Source organism: Petaurus breviceps, unplaced genomic scaffold (genome assembly GCF_028583685.1).
Source record: "Petaurus breviceps papuanus isolate PSGF00001 unplaced genomic scaffold, PetGlider_PUasm1.0 90919, whole genome shotgun sequence".
NCBI lineage: Eukaryota > Metazoa > Chordata > Mammalia > Diprotodontia > Petauridae > Petaurus > Petaurus breviceps.
Window position 1 is genome coordinate 39,687,123 of NW_027187378.1, and position 17,339 is coordinate 39,704,461.

General features: G+C 34.4%; 1 protein-coding gene across 1 annotated transcript in view; it reads right to left on the reverse strand.

Annotated features, from left to right (window-relative positions):
* Positions 1 to 411: 411 nt before the first annotated feature.
* The window catches only part of LOC138152102 (disintegrin and metalloproteinase domain-containing protein 18-like), a 146,872-nt gene continuing 129,944 nt past the window's right edge, over positions 412 to 17,339 (reverse strand). Inside the window, exons 19-21 of the mRNA XM_069075852.1 lie at positions 4,135 to 4,291; positions 2,618 to 2,656; positions 412 to 539 (exon numbers count right to left, since the gene is read on the reverse strand). Of these exons, the coding sequence (XP_068931953.1) occupies positions 524 to 539; positions 2,618 to 2,656; positions 4,135 to 4,291 (212 nt within the window). The 3' untranslated portion in view covers positions 412 to 523. The remainder of the gene's footprint in view (positions 540 to 2,617; positions 2,657 to 4,134; positions 4,292 to 17,339) is intronic.

The following is a 17,339-nucleotide window of genomic DNA, read 5'->3' on the forward strand; positions in this document are numbered from 1 at the left end:
GGAATTACTGTGTTGTCCTGATTTTTCAAATTTCTATTGTGCCTCTTCCTCACTCTAGCCCAGAAGACATCCCCCCAAAATAAAAGCCTCCATCTAAAAATATGATAGGGCACTTATTGGAGTACATTAATCTAGTCTATAAATTCTTTTCACTGTAGTATTTATTTGGTGCCCAAGATAGCTGGATCTCTCCCTCTAATTCCAGTGGTGGCTAATTAGTTTATTGGGCAGTGTCAGAGCTGCCAAAAAGGTAATTATTCCAGATTCCCTCATGGTCTATTCACTTATCTTATTTTGGAACTTGAGATCATAAATTAAAACAATATCATTAGTCTCTAATGGAGAAAAACTGGAAAGACGACTAGAAAGAAGTGAACAAGTTTTCATTCATTTGATTTATTGTTGTGAGAAGTAATACCTTTAACAAGAAATGAACAGAAAGCAAAGTTTTTCTTTATTTCATTAGACAGGCTTCTGCGAAAGTATGGTCATTTCCTCACTCTAGTCTCCACTTTTTGGCAGTTTAGGTACTGTGATCACTGAGAAGCAAAAAAAGACATAAATATTTAGCAAGGAAGCAAGAGCTTTCCAATTCAGCTATTACAGATTTCTCAGTGAAAAATGTAATCAGTACAGTTTGTAAGAGAAGTTGCTTATCTTGTTCTCCCTTTCCCTCTGTCTTTGTTAAATTGATCAGTTGAATCTAACCAAACCTTTAAAGCATAATATTCTCTCCTTCTCCTTGGGAATATCTGTTGGAGAGAATAGCTGTCTCTAGAAATGTCTAACTCAATTTGGGGAAGGAATTTTGGTCTGGTCAAAAATGGATGTTAAAACTCTATTCTAGAGACTAGTAGTAATTCTGGGGAAAATAATTGGACAAAAAAAATTACACTGGGCATTACTGAACAGGAAAGAGATGAGAGAAGGAAAGCAGGAAAAAGTTTGACTATATAAGCTAGAACCCATAAAAGAACAGTAACCTCATGCCAATATGTTTCAATAAATCCAGTCTCTACTGGAATGCGGAAGACCTTTCAGACTAAACTGCTTTGCCTTTGCTTCAGTCATGGATCTATCTTATGACACCAATCAAAAAATTGAATTTGATGTCAGAGATTAGGGGAGAAAAGGAGCACTAATCCTGGAAGAGGCAACATCCTCTCCTTTAGGAGTCAGAGTATTTTCTTTGGGCTGAAATTACTGGTCTAAATATAATTATTAGGTAACTTCATGAGTACTGAGGATACTGATACATACATACACATGTATGCAAATGCAAGGTACTGGAGAAAAACAGTTCACATAGTTCAAGTTCTAATTACATTCACTAACTTCTTTAATTAATAACTAAACATCTAGATATTCAACAGGATAAACTGAAGATTTTTTATTATTTATTATCTATATAATACCTTGTCTTACATGGATACTCAGTTAGTATGAAAAAAGAGCTACAGATTACAAATTTCTGGATAATAAGAGGTAGATAGTTCTCATCACCATGTTAGTACAAAAAATGTCTAGTCCTTGTATCCCCAACCTAATAAAGACCAATGAACCCGGGAAACGTTTATAGCCTAACCAGAAATATCTGTGGGTAAAGTTCAATTCATTTTGGCTTCACTATATTAATCTCTAACTGCCTCCTGCCCACTTCCTATTCATACTTTTCCTCCCTACCACCTTCTATAAAATACTAGATTAGGAGGAGTGAAAAAACATGTATTACTGCCTATTTATAGAATTGAAAAAGAGAGAAAAAAGTAAAATTTAAAAACAATTTCTTTGAATACAACATTTTATTTTGTATCTATTGTACTCTAGTCTTGGAATACAAAGATAGATAATGCCACATAGGCTCTGGCCTCAAGAAATGTAGTATCTAAAAGGGTGAATGTGATATATATACCAAGTGTAATTGAGGAAGGGTCTGATGAGGACAAAAGAGAAATCCAGATAAAGTATGTTAGGAACATTTGAGAAAACTAATTTGAAAAAGAAAACCTGAGAGAGAAAACACTTTCTCTCTGTGTGGGAGGTGTGGGAGGAGGAGGAAAGAAAATCAGCAAAGGTTTCAAAGAAAAGGTGAACCTTGAAGAAAGGGAAAGAGTGTGAAAAGGTGCTGAAAAGAAAATGGATTTCTAAGCATAGAAGATGCTCTATATAAATGCAGAGATAGAGGAAGTAATGCCAACTTCATCTCACAGCCAGTAATCTAGTTTGGCTAAAATGTACAATTTATGACAAGGAGTAATATGAAATAAGACTGAAAAAATAGACTGGAAGCAGACTATAGAAGGCCTGGCCTTAAATGCCAGAATAATGCCAGGTAATTTTATTTAATCTATATATTAGAGGTTTCTAAAGTGGTGGGCTCTGTAATCCATGGAGGTATTGTGACATGACCCCAAGGGATATAATGATTATAAGCAAAAGTGTAAAAAGCCACCAGAAAGCAATTTAGAGAATCCTGGTGATTGCTGTAAGAGATGTCTCAGTACAATGGTGTGGTTGGCAGCTATATTGTAAGGGGTTGAAGAATGAATGGGTAATGAGAAATCCATACAATGATTCTTAGTTCTTCTCCAGCAAAAAAAAAAAAATGTAATTTCACCTTGTACTATGCGATATGCTGCTCTCTCCTGATAGTGATCTATTTTAAAGGAAAAAAAGACATTTTAAAATTAATGTAGAATACTGAGAAATTAAGTGGTTATTTGAACCAAAACCTCAGAAAGAATCATTCTTAATTAAACACAATATAGACAATAGCAATTAATAATAAGAAGAAGCTGTATTCTCCCACCTACTTGTCCCTTATGACTGCCTCTCATGGCATATGTCTTGGTGAATTTGTTAAAAAGTTGTTGTTGTAGGGGCGGCTAGGTGGCTCAGTGAACAGAGCACTGGCCCTGGAGTCAGGAGAACTTGAGTTCAAATCTGGCCTCAGACACTTAACAGAAAAAACTAGCCATGTGACCTTGGGCAAGTCACTTATCCCCAAGTTGTTGTTGTTTTTCTCTTGGAAAGCCTGTTTACCTTTAGGTGGTGATCCATCTACTAAGAGCAGTGCTACAGTGTACTAGGGCTGGTCAAACAAATTTCACAGTATCCAAGCCCTGAAATAGGACCTACAAAAAAACCCAAACCCATAATATTCCCTCTATCCTAACTCTATCCCCAATTTTATTCCCTCCTATTCACTACAGACAGCAGCTGGTGGTTGTTTTGCAGTGTCTTGAAATACAAGGGGGAAAGAAAAGAGTTAGACTAGAATTCATTTACTTAGATTGAACTATAGAAGATTGCTGCTTAACTATCACCTAACTCTGTAGCTACAAGTGAGAGAAGCACTAATCAAAACGTACATCACCCATATAGCCTTATAGAACATTCTCTCAACTAGATAAAAGTCTCCTCCACATAGACAGCTAGTCCTTAGGACAGACATAGATTTCCCAGGCATAAATATAGGAACCAGACTGCCTTTCCCAAAGCACTACAAAATAAATGCTTCTACTATCCTTACAATAACTAGGTTTCTTTTACACTTTTTACAGTGGATGATAATTTTGATAACTGATTTTGATCTGAAGGTAGAAATATCTGCTGAAATAGAAAACCCAGGTGCTCCAGGCAATTTCCAAAGTGAGGCCTATTCTATTACCTTATATTCTTCATTCTCTGCCAAGATTTCTAGTCTTTCTTTGATTTTTTTCATGTCTATTTATTCCCAGTCATTATTAAGAGGGAAGAGTTATTTTTTATGGTTCCTGTTATGATTTTGAGATGTTTGGGAAGTTCAGTGCATATCACAAAATATTCTTAGCCATCATGGTTCCCTGCTATGGAGGTGGCCAGAACTCTCTCCCAAGAGCTAGAGAAAAGTTACAGGACAACTTTAATTCTCTAGAAAGGTTATATTTTTTAAAAATGTTTTCCCAGTTGAATACAAGTTGCCCAGGAGCAAATATATTCTCTTATTCTTTATTTAATCTTTTACATAAACATTCTCTTTATGATCTTACTAATCTACTCAGAATGACTTTAAACTTGGGATGTTCCAAGTGTAAAGTTGGGCATTTTTTCCTTAATTTTATCTAAAAAATAAAGTGTACAAAGTTAATTTACCCTTCACTTTGAATTTCTTGTACATTGCACAATTCTTTCACTTTTTCCCATTTTGCAACAATAATGATAACAATGATGAGAAAGGGTAGAGAAATGTAGAAGCCTAGAATAAGCCAGTTCTTTTGAACAGTAGTATAACCTCGAGCAGTGACTGTATCTAGAAAGAAAAAAAATACCAACAATCTCATATGAATATAAATTGTGCAACTAACCACTGGGGGCCAAGTTGTACAAACATGGAAACAAAACTACCCAGGATTAATAAAAGAATAGGAAGGTCCAATGATACTTCATAAGGTCATTCTGTCTATTATTATCAAGCAGAATGTAATTCATAGGATTTCCTACCTTCTCCTGTTATTTAGGAAGCTGTCACTCCTTTGTAGAAACATAATTACTTTATAATGGTCTTTTTGTGCAACCAATTAAGTTTTTTATGTAGTTTGTATAGAAAAGAAAGAAGAATATAGCCTGAAATATACAACATAATCAAATGAACTAATGTTTAAGAGGATTAGGAAAAGAGGGCCTTGTGACAGAGAGAAAGATGTTTTTTAAGGACAGGAAGGCAGATAAAAGCAGGAATAAACAAAACAAAGCAATCTCTTCCTCCTTAGACTTCGTATATTTTACTTGGTAGCACCCCTTCTGGGTTAACCAAACTCCACTTGTACAAGCAGATTTTAATCCATATAAGGGAATAACCTGGAGTCCCAGGACCTTTCTGCCAAAGTCCTAAAATTGTTTTTATATTTTTCCTTGCTTTGAGGGCCCATAGCTGTGTCCCAGATCAATCCACATGAGATTATGCTTAAGTTAAATGGCCCTGGGTCTGCTCCACAAATTCTTGGCTTTCAACAGCAAAAGTTGGTGTTGTGTGGTGGATTAACTCAAACCTCCCTAGTTCCACTAAGAGTCTGACCCACAAGGACATAATGAGTTATTACCACCTAGATTTAATTTTTCTTATTCAGAACATTGTATTACCATTATTATCATTATAAGGCTGATTCTACTAAGTCTGAAGTGGTTTTCTGGAATTGTGTTGTATACTGCCTACAGGAGATGTAACTCCTGATTGGCAGAGAGGAGCCTAGCAAGGAACTGGTGACTTAAGTGAAGAAGGACCTGACTAGAGATTACTGGAGAATTTTTATGAGATGATCATGAGAGACAAAGTCCAAGTTCTCCTTAGATTTACAAACACATAGAGAATCCTAACATGTCGAATTTCCAGCATTTGTAATACAGGGAGAATTGCCTGTGGGTGAGACTATTCTTTCTCTCTTAGTTTGATCTGAGGTCTCATCTCACTCCCAGGTGAAAATCTCATTCACCATTGCATAGTCTTTGATATATTTTAATCTTTATAACTTCTTCAGTTTGCTCTTTTTTTACAGAGATTCATTTGATATTTGCAATTTGTGATGGTCTTTTACGTAATCAACATTTGTTGAGAAGAAACTATGCCAGTTCTCCTTAAGAGTAACTAGAGAAACAGCTTTCCTTCTAAATCCAGGATCATAACTCTAGATTGGTGGTCTTGGAGGATTGGCAGTTATATAAAATTCTAGCCCAGTATCCCTCTTTAGAGGCCCAGTTCAGCCCAAGAGGAATTCCTAGGGCCTACCTGTCTCCTCTCCCCTTACACAGTGTATTGACAATACAGACAGGGCCCTTGGCTTTCCTCCTTTCTGCCATAGCAGGTCAAGCTTCAGATCATATATATCCATATCATACATGTACCATCTTTATACATTTAGACTGCATGTGAACATACCTGTCTTATACTCTTATGTTATTATTTTTAGTGGTGTTCATATAGAAAGTCATGGGACAAGTTGAATATTCCTCAGAACATCTCACAGGTACATTAAATAACTACTACTTGCAGTTGAATCCTCTGTGGGCTCACTGAACCATATTTAGTGCACCTCTAGTAGAAGACAGGACAACAAGGATGCCATACATCTCATCCTATTTCCACATGATCTTGATATCCTCTGTTATGCCTCTATTTTTTGAAAGATGTCTGCTCTATGTTGTTTACAAATTATGATTATTTGGCATTGTGACATCTACTTAAAATATTGTTAAATGTATATGGATTAATGCTATGCCCAGGCAATTTGGACAATAGTTTGGTTTGTGATGATGGTCTCATTCTAGGGCAATTAATTAGTTGAGATCTCAGGATATTTTGAAGTCAGTATTGTCACTGATAAATCTATGAAAGATACCAAGCTTTTGACATAACTTTAGCCATGTCTTCCTAGGTATTTAGTAGGTAAAAATCTTTTGTAAACGGGAATAATATGTTGCATGATCTCCACTATCTCCTTTCATAATCTACATTGAATTTTAAGACTGGAATCTCTAAGGAAAATCCTTCTGTGGTTTCCGATGGCAATAACCTCATAATTGCTATCATAAGTGCTATCATAAACTATTGCTATCATAAACACATTTTCATAAATACATCCATATGGCAGTCAGTTGTCTGGCACGTTTTTGTTGAGATGTTGTTGACTGAGCTCATGTAGATGTGTCCCATTGAGATTTTTTTGAGTCTACTCTTGTATTTTGATCTTTACATAGGCTCCATCAAGAGGTATGACACTTTGGGATGCACTAGATAAATTCAATGGCATATACCTGTCATCAGCCTTGGAGAAATGAAGTCTGCTTATTACAAGATGTTTATTAGCATTTCTGCTAATTATGGTCTCACATCACACAATCCAATTCTCACGATAACGCACAATCCCCTACTAGAAGTCTAATCACTTTGCATTGGGTCTTTTGTTACATTCACATAAAACTATTTATCCGAACTAATGACTAGACACAGTTTCTTTTTTGTTATTATTTATTTTGCTTTTTGCTTTTTTTGGAGGGGGAAGGGCAGGGCAATTGGGGTTAAGTGACTTACCCGAGGTCACATGACTAGTAAGTGTTAAGTGTCTGAGGTCATATTTGAACTCCGGTCCTCTTGACTCCAGGGTCAGTGCTCTATTCACTGCGCCACCTAGCTGCCCCAGACACATAGTTTCTTTCCTATTTCTTCTTTGCAATTTTAAATACTGCTGCTAGGAATATTTTAATGTAAAATATTGGTATTTTCCATCAGTAACCTTTTTTAAAAGTGATATTGTTAGATGTAACTGTATGAACATTTATGTAACTTTTGTGACTACATGATTTCCTCTGCACTGCAAGAGCACTAAATAAGGAATCAGAGAATCTGGGTTGAAATCCTAGCTCTGCCACTTAATACTTGGGAAAGCTTTGGACAAATCACTTCACCTTTCTGGGCTTTAACTTCTTCATCTATAAAATGGGAGGGTTTGACTTAAGGGAAAAAGTGAAAATACACTTTTTAAACAAATAACATGTGTGAAGCTAAGCACAGGGGATTCAATAGAAAGGCAAAATAGTAAAAAAAAAATGGGGAAACAAAGATGATAGAATTACAGTCTCTGTTCTCAATGAATTTCTTTGCTACTCAGAATAATGACATAAACAAAGAAAAGTAAAATACAAGGTAAGGCATTATGGGTGCAAATGGGAGAGCCAGATGAGGTATTCTAAAAAAAATATGGAGAGGATAGTTCCTTTAAAAAAAAAAAAAAAGCTTTTATCAATCAGCAAAAATCCATCTTCTCACCCTCACCACCTACCACACTCCCAATCAAAAAATAAAGGAAAAAAAAAACAATGCAAATATATATAGTCAAGGAAAACTAATTCCTGTATCAGCCATATTAAAAAAAAATTTAATTGTCAATCTGCAATCTGTATCCGTCACTTCTCTATCAAGATGTAAACAGCATCATACACACTGTACTTTGACCCACAGTGATAACATTTTGGTCTTCTTCAATTACAAGGAACAATCAATAAGCCCTTATGCCTAAATCATTTGTCCTCTGGCATCATACCTGGTCATTACATTGATCAGAATTGCTGACTCTTTCAAAGTCATTTGATTTTATAGTGCCTTGGAGTAAGATGTTCTACTGCTTCTGCTCACTTCACTTTATGTCAGTTCATATAAGTCTTCCCTGGTTTCTTTGAAACTATCGACTTCATTTCTTACTGAACAACAGTATTTTATTACATTAATATACCATAACTTGCAACCTCTCAAATTCTAATTCTTTGCCACCACAAAAGAGCTACTATATTTATGTACATCCTTGGAGTCTGATTTGCTAACAGCTAATCTCTCCCTCAATCTACCCTCTAGTTTTTCCTTCTCCATTTTCCTATATCTCAGTTAACTTAAAATATATTTTTGTACCCAATTATGTGTGCATGCTTCAATCAATTAATACATGAAGGTCAAGTATCTGCCTCTCTCCCCTTTCCTCCTTGTCTATATAGATTTCAACTTGTGTACCCCAATTATATGAGATAATTTTCCCTAACCTTTCTTTCCTTACCTGCCCTAGTATATTCTCCCTACCATTCTCTATTTTACTTTTAAGATCATCAAGATACAATAGAACCACTCTCAGGCCTTCTGTTTACTGAAATTCCCTCTAAGACCCCTGGTAACAGGATTCATCTCACCTTAGAATATAAGCAGTTTAACCTTGTTTATTGCCCCATATGATTATTCATTCATGTTTACCTTTTTATGTTTCTCTTGACTTTTGTGTTTGTACTTTAACGTTTCTATGTAGCTTGAGTCTTTTCATTAGATACGCTTGAAAGTCCTCAATTTAATTTAAAGGTCCATTTTCCCTCTCAAGATTATACTCAGTTGTCCTATATACGTTATTCTTGGTCATAAGCCTGTAATTCTCCACACCACCACAACCCACCCCCAGATTATAGCCTTGTCATAGTGGAAGGGTTTGAAGAGCTCAATGAAACTATGAGCTATGGTCTGTGCATAGTTACCCAAGACAGGTCAGACTGTTTGAAATCAAGCTTCACAGAGCAAATCCCCTTAATAAAAAAAATTTGTTTTATAAAACATGGGCTCAGTCAAAAGGCCACCCATACCTGAGGATCTAGAAGGCCACATGTGGCCTCAAGGCTCCAAGTTCCCCACCTCTGCCCTATAAAGTAAGAAAATAAGGCCTGGATCTTCTAATTGCAAAATTCAGATTTAAATGAAAGAAAATAGGGAAAGCCATGAGACCTTATAGGTATGACCTAAACAGCATCCTTTATAAATATTAAAGTGGAGTTGATAAATAGATTTAAGAAATTAAATCTGGTAAAGTCCCTGATGAACTATGGACACAGTTTTGCAATATGGTACAGGAGGCAGCAACAGAAAAATATTCCAAAGAAAAAATAGAGCAAGAAAGCAAAATCAAAATAGCTGTCTGATAAGGCTTTATAAATAGCTGAGGCAATAAAGGCAAAAGGGAAAGTCAAAAGGAAAAGCTATATCCAAATGAATACAGAATTCCAAAGATAAAGGAGATTTCCTTAAATAAGCAATGCCAAGAAATAGAAGAAAACAAAAGAATGGAAAAGACAAAAGATCTCTTCAAGAAAATCAAGAGATAACAAGAGAAAGTTTCGTGCAAAAATGGGCATGATAAAAGAAAAAATGATAAAGACTGAAGAGAAGTAGAAGAAATTAAAAAGGAGGTGGTAAGAATATACCAACATCCATGGTGTGGTTACTGATCTAGAGCCAGACATCCTGGAGAATGAAATCAAGTGGACCTTAGCAAGGATTGCTAACAATAAGGCTAGTGGAGGTGATAGAATTCCAGCTGAGCTACTTAAAATCCTAAAAATGATGGAGAGTAAAGTGTTGTACTCAATATGCCAGTGAAATTGTAAAACACAACAGTGACCACTGGTTTGGAAAAGATTGATTTACATCCCCATCCTAAAGAAAAACAATGCTGAGGAATGTTCAAATTACAGAACAATTGCACTCATTTCACATGTCAGCAAGGTTTTGCTTAAGATTCTGCAAGCTAGGCTTTAGCAATATGTGAACCAAGAATTACCAGAACAGGCTGGTTTTCGAAGAGTTGAAGAGGAACTAAAGACCAAATTACCAACACTGGCTGTATTATGCACAAATGGCATTCCAGAAGAACATTTAATGCTGCTTTATTAACTACACTAAAACCTTTGACTGTGTGGATCACAACAAAATGTGGCAAGTCCTCAATGGAATGAGAGTCATCATCTTACCTGTCTTTACAGAATATATATGTAAGCCAAGAACAGAAAGGACCATGAAACAACTGATTGGTTTATGGTTGGAAAAGGAGTTCAACAAGGCCACTGTCACCTTATTTATTTAAATTATATGTGGAGTACATCATGCAAAATGCCAGGCTAGATGAATCAAAAACTGGAATTAATGTTACTGGGGAAAATGTCAACAATCTCAGATATGCAGATGATATACTACTCTGATGGCAGAAAGTGAAGAGAAATTAAGAAGCCTCTTGATAACAGTGAAAGAAGAGAATGTAACAGCTGGTCTGAAGCTTAACATCAAAAGATCTTGACAACTTGTCCCATTACTTCCTGGCAAATAGAGGGAGAAGAAATAGAATCCACTTGGGGGACTTAAAAGATCACTGAAGATGGCAACTAAAGCCATGAAATCAAAAGACATTTGCTCCTTGAAAGGAAAGCTATGGCAAATCTGTACAGCATAGTGAAATCAGAGATATCACCTTACTGACAAAGGTCCATATAGTCAAAGCTATGGTTTTTCCAATAGCATATATGGCTGTGAGAGTTAGACTAAGGATTCTAATGAGCACTGCAAACTGAACAACAAGCCTAAAATTTGCATTCTGAAATAACTGTATTCCAAACTCTCTACTCCTTTATGATAGTAACTGCTAACTCATGCATCATTCTTAATGTGGCTCCTCAGTACTAGAATTCATTCTTTGTGACTGCTTGTGAAACCTTCTTTGTCCTAAAAGCTCTGAATTTTGGCTATGTTTCTGAGATTTTACATTCTGAGGTTTCTTTCTAGAAGTGGCCAATAGATTCTATTTCTACTTTGCCCTCTGTTTCCAAGAGACCTGGGAAGGTTTCTTTTATGATTTCTTGAAATATAATGTGGGGAAAGCTAAGTGGCACAGTGAATAGAGCACCAGCCCTGGAGTCAGGAGGACCTGAGTTCAAATCCTACTTAAGACACTTAACACTTACTAGCTGTGTGACCTTGGGCAAGTCACTTAATCCCAATTTCCCTGCCCTCCCCCCTCCAAAAAGCAAATATATATTTATTTATTTATAATGTGGCTTTTTTTTTGGGTCATGACTGTGAAATATTCCAATGACTCCTAAATTTTCCCTCTTCAGTTTTCCACATCAGTTGTTTTTGCTATGATACCTTACATTTTTCAATTTTTAAAAATCTTTGTTTTAATATTTCCTGTTGCCTCATTAAGTCATTGGCTACCTATGGTCTTTTGAGTTTGTATTGTTCTGATCAGCCATGGTCAGACACACCATACCTTGACCCCAATATAGTGATGTCATTTTTGGTCCTCTTCAGTTATTAGGGACAGCAACCAATAACCCCTTATGTCTAAATCACATATCCATTTTGACCTTATCTTGCTAGATTGTATGAGATGTTGATCTATGGCTAGTTTCTGCCACACTGCTTTCTAGTTTTCCCAGTTTTTGTCAAATAATGAGTTCTTGCCCCAGTAGCTTGGATTTGGGGGTTTATCAAACAGTTGCTATAGTTACTTACCTCCATATATTCTGTACCTTATCTTTTCTAATGATCAGCTACTCTATATCTTATCAAGTACCATATTGTTTTGATGATTACCACTTTGTAATATAGTTTGAGATCTGCAACTGCTAAGACACCTTCCTTTGTGACAGAAAATATGGTGCTGATATCAACCAGGAAGGGCAAAAACAGAAAGAAAACTCTAAACCAATTACTGTAATGAAAAATCCCTCATTTTCTCTTTGATCTGGGAGCTTTGGAATTGGGCTATAATATTCCTGGGAGATTTGGAAATTTCTTTCAGGATGTGATCATGGATTCTTTTTTTTCCCCATAGATTCCCATGATATAAATTTGACTTTTTGTTCATTCTCCAGATGAATGTTATTTTTTTCTAGCACGATAAAGTATGGTAGTTTGATTGGCATGGCACTGAATAGGCAATTTATAGTTAAAATTGTCATTTTTGTTATATTAGCTGAACCTATCCATGAGCAATTACTATTTCTTCAGGTGTTTATTAGATCAATATTTGTGGAATAAGTATTTTTTCAATTATGTTCATATAGTTTCTATGTGTGCCCTAGCATGTAGTCTCCCAAGTATTTTGTACTGTCTGCTATTTAAATGGAATTTCTCTTATTTTTTCCTTCTGGGTTTTATTGATAATGCATAGAAATGTTAATGATTTATGTAGATTTGCATCCTTTGTTAAAGTTGTTCATTGTTTTGACTAATTTTTTACTTGATTTTCTAGCGTTCTCTAAGTTTACTATCATATCATCTACAAAAACTGTTTTGTTTCCTTGTTGTCTATTCTTATTCCTTCAATTTTTCTTTCTTTTTTTGCTTTACCTAGCATTTCTAGTATAACATTCAATAATAATTGGGAGAACCAGACATCCTTGCCTCATCCATGATCTTACTAGGAAGGAAGGCTTTTAGCTTTACAAATAATGTTTGCTGATGGTTTTAGTTAGATAGTACTTTTCATTTTAAGGAAAGCTCCATTTAATTCCTATGCTTTCACATTTTAAATAGGAACAGATGTTTATTTTGTCAAGGGTTTTTTCTTCATCTATTGAGATAATCATAGGTGGCTTTGTTAATGGTATGATCATTATGCTGGTAGTTTTTCTAATAATGAACCAGTCCAGTATTCCAGTACAAATCCTACTTGGTCATAGTATAAGATCTTTGGGATATATTACTGTAATTTCCTTGCTAGTATTTGAAATTTTTTGCAACAGTATCCATTACACTAATTGGTTTAGAGTTTTCTTTCTGCTTTAATTCTTCCTGGCTGATTTCAGCAGCATTATTTGTGTCACAAAAGAAATTTAGAAGGACTCTGCCTCTTTTTTCCAAATAGTTTACATAGTATTCAAATTGTTCTTTTATGTTTGGAATAATTCACTTATGAATCTATCTGGTCCTGGGAATTTTTTCTTAGGGAGCTCACTGATGGTTTGTTCAATTTCTCTTTCTAAAATGAGATTATTCTATTTCATCTTCTGTTAATCTGGGCAATTTATTTCTTGTAAATATTCATCCATTTCACTTGGATTGTCAGATTTATTGACATGGAATTTGGAAAAAAAAATTGGGTCCTAATAATTGCTTTAATTTTCCCTACAATGATGGTGAATTTATCCTTTTCATTTTTGATACTGATAATTTGGTTTTGTTTTTTAATCATATTAACCAATGATTAATCTATTTTAATGTTTTTTTTAAATAAAACCAACAACTTTTTATCAGTTCAATGGTTTTCAGTTTTATTAATCTCTCTTTTGATTTTCAGAATTTCTAATTTGGTGTTTAATTGAGGATTTTTAATTTGTTCATTTTCTATTTTTGTAAACTGAATGACATTTATGTACTCTTATTCTATTTAACTGATGTGAACATTTAAAAATGTAAATTTTCCCCTAACTACTGCTTTGGCTGCATCTCATAAATTTTGGTATGTTGTCTCATTGTTGTCATTATCTTTGATATAATTATTTATTGTTTCTATGATTCAGTCTTTGACCAACTCATTTTTTATGATTAGATAATTTAGTTTTCAACTAATTTTTTATGTTTCCATGGCCCTTTATTTAATGTAATTTTTATTGCAATGTGGTTTTAAAAGGATGCATTTAATTTTTATGCCTTTGTGTATTTTATTGTGAGGTTTTTATGCAATAATACATGGTCAGTTTTTGTACAGCTGAGGAAAAGATATGCTCCTTTCTATTCCCATTCAGTTATCTCCAAAGGTCTATTCTATCTAACTTTTCTAAAATTCTGTTCATATCCTCAACTTCTTTGTAGTTCATTTCCTGCTTAGATTTTTCTAGTACTGAGAGGGAAAAGTTATATAACTAGTTCTGTTTCCTCTTATAACCAATTTAACTTTTCCGTTATGAATTTGGATGCTATGACATTTGATACATATATGTTATGTATTGATATTATTTCATTATCTATATATACTCCTTCTAAAAGTCATAATAATGGTAAAGTAGGAATTAAAGTATCATCTTCTCATACAGAAATGTAAAAAAAAATAACCTTATTGATCATTATGATTTCTTTCATCTTTACCATTTTATGTTTCTCTTGAATCTTATATTTGAAAGTTAAGTTTTATTCAGCTCTTGTCTTTTCATCAAGAATGTTTGAATGTTCTATACTTCACTAAATATCCATTTTCCCCTTCATAACCTGGATAGGTTAATCTTGGTTGTGATCCTAGTTCCTTTGCCCTCCAGAATATCATATTCCAAGTCCTCAGCTTCTTTAACATGGAAGCCACTAAATCTTATGTAAGTCTGACTTTGACTGTATGATATTTAAATTCTTCCTGATTGCTTGAAGTATTTTCTCTTTGATCTGGGAACTTTGGAATTTGGCTATTATATTAACAAATGATTTACCTATCGCATTTTTGTTTTCTTGTTTTATACCAACTCCTACTTTTATTTATTAATTCAATGGGTTTCTTACACTCAATTTTATTAATCTAACCTTTCATTTTTTAAGATGTCCAATTTGGTGTTTAATTGGGGATTTTTAGTTTGTTTTCTTTCTAGTTTTTTTAATTACATACTCAATTTATTGGCCTTTTTCTCTATTAATGTAAGCATTTAGAGATATAATTTTCCTTCAATTACTGTTTTTGCTGTATCCCATAGGTCTTGATATGTTGTCTCATTATTGTCATTCTATTTAATGAAATTCTTTGTTTCCCTGATTTGTTCTTTAACCAACTCATTCTTTAACATTAGGTTGTTTAGTCTCCAATTAGTCTTTATTCTGTGTTTCTGTGGTCCTTTATTAAATGTAATTTTTCTTGGGTCAGATATCTATCATAGATTACCTAGCTTATTGTAAATTCTATTCACTTCTGTAGTTTCTTTTTTTTGTTAGATGTTATCTAGTTCTGAGAGGAAAATTCAAGCCCTTCACTATTACAGTATTATGTCTACCTATAATTCATTTCACTTTTCTATTAAAAATTTAGATGCTATAATATTTGGTGCATATAGGTTTAGTATAGATTCACTGTCTTCATTGTCTACAGTACCTTGTAACATAATGTAGTCTCCCTGTTTATCTCTTTTAATTAAATCTATTTTAGCTGTAACTGTCTGAAAGTGAGATTCCAGCACTACCAGCCCTCTCCCCTCCACCTGCTTCCTCTGTCTCAGTACTTTCTTTCACACCTCATTTGTATAATTACTCCTTTTTACCATTTCCTACTCAATTTTGTTTTTTAGAATCACCCCATCTACTTAGCCCCAACCTTTCTTCCAAATTACCTAAGTAATAATAACATTCTTAAGGATACAGATAACATTTTCCCATATAAGAAGTATTTAATATTTACCTTATATTTCTCCTGGAGCTTATAAATTGAATTTTCTATTTTTGTCACAATTGAACTGAAACAAAATGTACATTAAATGTACATTTCTTTTCATTTAGGATTATACTGGATTTTGCTTGGTAAATTATTTTTAGTAAAAGATCTTTTGCTCTTTGAAGTATAGTATTCCAAGATCTATGGTCTTTTAGTGTGAAAGCCACTAAGCCTTCTGTAATCCTGACAGTAGCTCTGTAATATTTAAATTTTTTTATTGTTGCTTGTAATATTTTCTCCTTAACCTGGAATGTTGAAACTTAGCTATGACTTTTTTTTTAAGTTTTCTTCCTAGGATCTTTTTCAGGTAGTGATTGGTAGATTTTTTTTCTATTACTCCTTTTATCTCTTGTTCTTCAGGACAATTTTCCTTAATAATTTCTTGTAATATCATATCAGGATCCTTTTTCGATGATTACTTTCGGGTAGTCCAGTAATTCTTTTTTTTTTTTTTTTTTAAAGCAATCGGGGTTAAGTAACTTGCTCAAGGTTACACGGCCAGTTATTTCTGGGTGTGGTGCTGAGTATCTGAGCCCAGGATTCGATCTCCAGGTCTTCTCAACACTAGAGCCAGTGCTCTTACTCGCTGTGCTACCTGGCTGCCCTAAGTCCAGTAATTCTTATGTTGTCTCTCCTTACTCTGTTCTCCAAATCACTTGGGTTTTTTTTTTCTAATGAAATGTTTCACATTCTCTTCTCTTTTTTCATTCTTTTGATTTTTAAAAATTCTTTCTTGGTCTCATAACATCATTTACTTCACCTTGTCCAATTCTAGTTTTCAAGGTGTGATTTTCTTAAGTTTTTTTTTTTATCTCTTTTTCCAAATGACTCTCTTTATAATTTTCTTGATTTTCTTGGATTGCTCTTAATTTTTCTGTAATTACTCCTCAATCTCTCTTATTTGATATTTTTTGGAGGGGAAAAAGCAAGGCAATTGGGGTTAACTGATTTGCCCAAGCTCACACAGCTAGTATCAAGTGTCAAGTGTCTGAGGCCTAATTTGAACTCAGGTCCTCCTGACTTCAGGGCAGGTGCTCTATTCACTGCACCACCTAGCTGTCCCATTATGATGCTCTTCCAAGATCTTTTTGGACTACTGACCATCTGACATTTCTCGCTGAAGTAAGAGTGGCTTTTTAAAATTTTACTATCTTCTGAGTATGAACCCAGATCTTCTCTATCCCCACAGTAGTTATCTATGAGTCGGTTCTTTCTCCTTCACTTACTCATTACTCACACTATTTTATTTTGTTTTTAGAAATCTTTTTTTTTCTCTTTTATAGGCCTATGTAGGTTGCTAGGTGCAGTTCAGGTCTAATAGCTTCATTCACTCAAGTCATCCCTCAAATCATATTAATAATCAATAAAAAGTGGACATTCATGTCTATCAAGGAAGAATAATCTAAATCTGCACCTAACAAGGAGATGTAACCAAAGTTCCAAACAACAACTTCATCCTTTAACTTTGCAGTTCAAGTATCTGAGGCCAACTCCAAGTCATCCTTGTACACTTGAGGTTATTAAAGAGGAGCTATCTGCCCTATGGAAATGTAAATTACCAGGCTCAAATGGACTATACTGAAGAAAGATGTGGGTGCT